The sequence below is a fragment of the Geospiza fortis genome, unplaced genomic scaffold (genome assembly GCF_000277835.1).
Source record: "Geospiza fortis unplaced genomic scaffold, GeoFor_1.0 scaffold194, whole genome shotgun sequence".
NCBI classification, from domain to species: Eukaryota; Metazoa; Chordata; class Aves; order Passeriformes; family Thraupidae; genus Geospiza; species Geospiza fortis.
The window spans coordinates 3,335,530-3,342,006 of NW_005054322.1; the positions used below are offsets into that span (position 1 = coordinate 3,335,530).

The following is a 6,477-nucleotide window of genomic DNA, read 5'->3' on the forward strand; positions in this document are numbered from 1 at the left end:
TTTCCCTCCCTGTCCCCAGAGACACCGTGGTTGTTACTCTGTGCAGAGCTGTCCCACTTTGCAGTGCCTTGCAATGAATCCCGTGCTGCCCTTTGCCATAGCCCACGGCACTGCAGGTGCATGGATCTGCAGGATAAAGGTTAATGGCTTCTGGAGAGAGGGGTTCTGGGGCCAGGAGGCAGCAGAGAATGGAGAGCCCCCAGGGAGAGCTGCCTGAGCTTGCTGTGCCTCTGTCTGCAAGGCACCCTTAAAGTCACATCTCAGGACAGACTGAGCCTCCTGGGGTGACCAGGTCATCTGGAATTCCTTCAAACATGTGCTGCTGTCCACATCCCTACAAAAGGATTTCAAATCTGAGGTGCCCAGTGCTCGCACAGCCCTAGACCACAGCTGGGGTGGGAAACAGGCACCTTGCCAGGAGCCTGGGTTTTCAGGTAGCAGCGCATTTTACAGAGCCTCTCACTGCAACTGTCACAATCCTGCTGGACACTGGGGCCAAACGCCACTTTGTCCCCAAATCACAGCCCTGCATGGGAGATTTGAGGTTGTCTGGGCTGAGACAGTGGCATCTGGGCGTTGTTAGCAGCAGGTTTCATGGTTGCTCTCCTCCCTTGCACCAATAAATAGATTTCATGGGGGTGCAATGCACCCTAGCACTTTAATACTCCTGGGGATAAAGTGGATTACAATGCTGTTTGGCTGGCCACTGGGTGCAGAGCCAAACTGTTATAACAGGATTCAAATCCCTTCCTTAAGTCAGAGCAGATTTGCTTGTTGCTTTAAAAACTAGCTGAAAGACAGCCTGGACCCATAAACCATGTTACGACCCTTTTAGAATATTAAGATTGAACTATTTTATGACCTTGTTTGAATAATTTTTTTTTTTTAAATTCAACAAGTTCCTTGAAGTCCAACAGAGGTGGAGATTGGTGTTTTTTACAAGAGTAATGTAAACACAGTTTTTTATTATTTTGAAGAACAGTTTTCACGCTCCCCAAAGAGTTAAAAATCGTGTGTAAAAAGCTAGTAACTCCTTGAATGAAGATCTGTTTTACTCAGCCATATGCAGCATTTCATGAAGCACCAGCACCCATCTGGAATGTGATTGCACTGCTGTCCCCTGCCATGTGAGGCTGGCTATCAGGACAGGGACTGATGCTAAGGAGTGAGGATACCCCATCAATTTCACCTTCTTTCCAGTTTGCAGTTCTGTGGAGAATTGTTATTGACAGGGGGCAGATGGACAGGAATTCACTGAGCATCACCTCTGCAGGATGAGAAAACCCTGCCCATTTCTTCCATGCAAATGGAGGACTTTAAACTTTCCCTGCATGCTGGGACCTGCAGCCAGCAGCATAAGTGTTTCTCCTTTAATTGGTATGGCTTTGGAGGGAGCAGCCACTTGGCTAGAGAGCTCTGTTGCCCAGCTGTGCCTGTCCAAGGGAAGATGTCAGGTTGACCACATGCTTGAAAGAAGGCAGGTTACAAAGTAATGGATACAATATGATCGAGGAGGAAGGTGACCTATAGAAGTGTGGTAAGTGGTTTTCTCTGCTTGGCAAGTGAATTTTGATCCCAGCATAGCACTGTGCTGTGAGATGCTGCTATGTCTGGGAAAGCTTTGTAGGAGGACAAACAGCAGAAAGTGGCAAGAAGGACAAAGGCTCCAAAACAAACACCCCCTCCCATTCACACTTCTGACAAACACACAAAACAGAGTGGGACAGTTGCAAAATTATCTTTCTTTCTTAGAGTCACCCATGTCTGCCTGCTGAGTGCAGGGAAAATTGCAGCAGATCAAGAGGTGTCTGTACTGACACTTTTACCATCTTGCCCTTTAAGGAACACAGAAATGTTCATAAGCCTTCCCAACTAATGAGCCTTTCAATGGGAAAAAATACATGGGTTTCTCTCTAAGTGTGTGCCTCTCTACCAACCTCTGTATCTCTCCTAAGAGAAGAGGTAAGTGACGGGCTCTGGTCATTGTCAGAGGTCCAGGCTGTGATGATGATGACAGCATTCTGGAATAACTTTGCAGGAGTGCCCCCTTGATCTGGCTGTGGGTCTGTGACAGCGGAAGCTGGTGCAGCCTTCCCTGGAGGGCACCAGGTCTCTTCTGCTGCTCACTGAGTGATTTCTGTGATGCCACGTGTCTGACACACATATGTGATCACCAGCCACAGATCCTCCCGTGTGGGCTGAGTCCCACTACATCCCTGAGCACTCCCTTGGGTGGAAGGAGTGAAAATGGAGGTCCTGCAGCAATTGACTTTAATGAGGTTATGTGTATTGGCACTGATTGAAGACCTGGCCCGTGTGAAGGATGTCAATGTGCATAATCACACCAGAGTGAGATGCCTGTCATTTATCATTTGCACCAATCAGCCAGGAGTGCCCTTGCACCAGTACTGTGGAGATACAGAATAAAGTAATCCCTTTCCAAAGGGCTTATGATTTTGGAGTAAGCACAAACATTTAAGTCTTGAAGGAAAAGGAGAGAAATGACATTGCTCCCAGCCCTTGTTTCCTAGCAGGTTTGTATTCATCGACCGCGAACCTTAATACAGTTTTCACTCCACTTGTCAATTGTTAAGATAGATTTGGGGGCTGTCAACAAAATGTTACAGTTGAAAAGACCCAGCTAGAAATAATAGACTAAGAAACATCAAAGTAGTCATAATATTGTAAATCACCACAGAAAAATAACTTTAGCCCTTTCACATTTCATGGTCTCTTAGATGCCTTTTGAGAGCAACAACAGCTCCCTGTGCATCCCTTGGGGAGAAATGGGCACCCTGAGAAGCAGGTTCACCGGGCTTCAGTCTGACACCAGGCTTTGGACAAGGTGCCTTGCTTGCCTGCAGCCAGCAAGCTCCAGTTGGCCCACAGGCTGCTGTGGGTGAGCAACTGTTTGTGTCATGCTGGGCACAGAGGGACCTGATCCCCACATCTCCTCTGTATGCTGCCACAAAGTGGTGATGCATTCCTCACACAGCTGGAGGGAAGCTGAGCACCTGGGGAGCACATCAGGGCTAAAGCCCACCATATTTATGGGGCTGGTTGTGACCTGGGTAACCTGGGGCACTTGCACAGCACGTTTCACTCTACAGTCAGAGGGGTTTATCACAGCACAGGGTTTCTCATCAGTTTGTTCATCTGAATGGTGTCTCAACAGGCTCCTGTGCCTTTGGGTTCCCAATGCAGCCTTATCAGGGGAGCAATTCCCACCCCAGTTATGACAATTCTTACTGGGGCTTCACTGACACACCAGACCTTTTCCTAGAGTGTCCTGTTTGTTTCCAAGAGAATTTGCTTCCTTTGGCATTCAAAGGCTGCCACAGCAGGACTGAGATTGTTCATCTTTCCATGGGGCTTTCAGACTGAGCAGTGAAGACCTTGGCCACGGGGGATTTTAGTAAAATGAAGTGCCCTATATGTTTAACACAGCTGCAGCTCCTACCATAGCAAACCTGCAACTCAGCAGGACCTGAAATGATAAACTTGGGTCTAGTCTTAGGTAACAGTGGAGAAATAGTCACCCCCTTCTGTGCTTATGGGACCTTATCAGACAGTTCCACTGGCACTGAAATTGTGTTGGGACCTGTTGTGTGTTGAGAGCCTTTTTTTCTGCTCACTTAAAAAAAAAAATTAAAATTATAGACGAAAGTAGCAGGAGACAGTCACATAAAAGGGTTGAGCACAGAAGAATTCACTGACAAAATCTCTCCGTGCACTTAGGAACGCAGCTCTTTCTTTTACCCATTCAGACAACCAGACGCTTTCAGCTAATGACAGGCTGTGTGTTTTTAACTTATCTTGTGAGGAGCGCGGCGCCGGCAGAGGCGAGCCTGCACCAGGCGCTTCAGCCCCGGGCAGTGCCTGCCCCAGCCGGCAGGGCTCAGAGCGCAGCCTTGCGGGAAAATCCTCCCGGAGCCGGCACCCTGCTAGAAACAGTCTCCTTCTGCCTTAGCACAGCCTCAGACGGGAAAGATGACTGTGGGAAACATGCCCATTTTTTCCTTTTATTATTTTTTTTTTTTCGTGAGGTGATGCTATTCTGAAGAGGGATTTACCCCATCAATGGACGTCCCAGGGACCAGGAGCTCGGGAAAGATGCTTCCTGCAACCCCTCCAAGTACCTCACAGGGACCCTTGCAGAGCCAAAAATAAGTTATCCTGAATTAAATTAATTTCTAAGCTTGCACCAGGATAGCGGAGCTACCTCACGAGTCAGGTCAGCAAGGACTTCTCACAAAACAGAAGGCACTTCATTAAAGTTGGTCATTCACTAGTGTGATAAAGTAATTAAAGCCTCCTGATTGCTTTCTCCCCCTGCTGCTCCTTCTCTACTACAAACATGAAGGCTTCGGTATAGATGGAGCTGTTGACACTTTGTCAGTGAAAATTCAGAACCGTGCAAGTAAAAGAAATGTTTTTATGGGGACTATAAATAGTTTTGCATTAAAGCAAATGTATCCTCCTTCCTAAAATAGATTCACCTTGCAAACAGCTTAAGGACAGTTTCAGCGCCAGAGGAATGTCTCCAACTCCCCCCCGGAGACACAAACAGCCGGTTTTCCTCTGCAAACGGCAGCAGAGGAGATCCCTCTCCTGCCACCCCCCTCTTCCTGTTCCCCAGAGCCTGGCAGCATCCCAGTGTGCTGGGGTGTCAGCCTGGGAGACCACACAGCATCCTTCGACTAGAAAGGGATGTTAATTCATCCAACTAACTTTTCCAATCATTTTTACTGAACGCTTGCAACATGCACGCTCATCGTGTGGGCGAAATGCAGGAGGAAACTTTAGGGAGGGGGAGCCGCGACTTGCCACGGTCGCTCGGAGTAGTGGGCTGCTTCTCCTTTGCTCCTAAGGGAATCATGCATTCAGACAATGCAAACGTCCTCTCTGCCGGGGCTGCAATGTGTTAACAGCACTCTCCCCTTGCTGCCAGAGCACAATTTCATTCCCTGTGGAGAATCACGGGTGGCGGCGGTGGGGACAACGAGGAGATGTTAGAAGAGAAAATATATTTTTAACTCACCTTGAGGCTGTGTGTTGGGTTGACGACGCAGACAAGTTGCCCGGCAGCTGAGAAAACCCTCTTTGCCTTGTAGTGCTGAAACCGCAGGTGAATAAGATCTAACACAGCCCCAAAGCACTGGGTGAAGAAAAGCATCCCAACTTTTGGCGTTGCTGCTGCTGCTGCTGCTGTTGTTGCTGCTGCTTCTGGCAGTGGGCAGGGGAAGCAGCTGGGGAGCTCTGGAGTCCTTGAGCCCGGGGTGGGAGTGTAGTCGGCGAGAGCTGCTCTCCGGCACAGCTTAGCATGCCTTCATATTCATCATCAAAATAAGACGGGAAGAGGCTTGCAGCAGCGAGGCGGCCAATGGAAAGGACAGGAATGTTATCCTTGAGGTCCGGAGACAGCCAATAACAAATGCCTCCCCTCCAGAAACTCCCTGATGAATTGAGCCTGGTGGAGAATGTATTATTGAACATTACCATACATCAGCACATTGCATTTATCTTGTGATTACAGCCAGTCATACGTAAGGCTGTGGAGATATGCAGGCAAAATTGATTGCTTAACATCTCCATTTATTAATTGCCTTAATTTAACAAAGGAGTGCTCAGATAGCAAAGCTAAATGTAAGGCGTAGGGAAGAACCCCTCCAGTGAAACTGTTGGAAAGTAGCAAAAATAGGTTAAGCAGACTATGTTTTACTGAGGGAGAAAAATCAAATATGCAAAGAGAGTTACAGCTCCTTGCAGGGGTTAAGCAGAAGTAGAGCTTGCTACATAAATAGATTCTTACTGTCTGCGCATTCACGGGCTTCAATTTGGATTTTCACTGCTCTGAAGTTTTCCAAATCTTATACCCTGCTACTTCACAAGGGTCCCAGCACACAAATAACATTTTCTCCATCATTGAAAGAGGAGAGGTCAGGTCTCAGGTCTGGTGTAACTTGGAATAACTCCATTTAGAGACAGCAATGTTTTCCTGATTTACACTTGCTGGTGGATCAGGTCTGTTGGACACAAAACATGGTAATTACTGGATGCTGGAACTATGGGAGCATAAAAAGGCACAGAGCATGCTTCTAAAAATAATGAAATATGTGATGCATGAGAGCACACACACACAGAGAAACTTGCACTGAGGGAAAAGTGGCTTTTAAATCAACAGAATAATTAAACATGCAGAAGGCTTTTCCTTGTCATTCATCTGCATATCAGTGAGCAGGAAATTACGAATTAGCCATTAGATAGTCCTAGGCATTAAAAAGGAATTAGGGAAGTGCAACGAAAATAAACATGCTTTTAGGTATTATTACCAGTGCGTATCTCTGCTGGTGGGCAGGCATCCTTCTCCAGCCATTGAGTCTCATTAAACTTGAGTCCCTGTAACCGGGTTTTCTGGGAGGTGACTGAGCTGAAGCAGCTGAGGGAATCAGAAAGCACATTAATTTCATGGGACAA

At 47.3% G+C, this 6,477-nt stretch overlaps 1 protein-coding gene across 2 annotated transcripts in view; it reads right to left on the reverse strand.

Moving 5' to 3' along the window:
* The window catches only part of SIAH3 (siah E3 ubiquitin protein ligase family member 3), a 41,514-nt gene extending 36,177 nt beyond the window's left edge, over nucleotides 1–5,337 (reverse strand). Inside the window, exon 1 of one of the 2 annotated variants that reach the window (XM_005420763.2) lies at nucleotides 5,042–5,333. In XM_005420763.2, the coding sequence (XP_005420820.1) occupies nucleotides 5,042–5,176 (135 nt within the window). In that variant the 5' untranslated portion in view covers nucleotides 5,177–5,333. Of the gene's footprint in view, nucleotides 1–5,041 lie in introns of both variants that reach the window. The other variant, XM_031056856.1, reaches the window with a different exon arrangement.
* Between the last annotated feature and the right edge of the window lie 1,140 nt (nucleotides 5,338–6,477).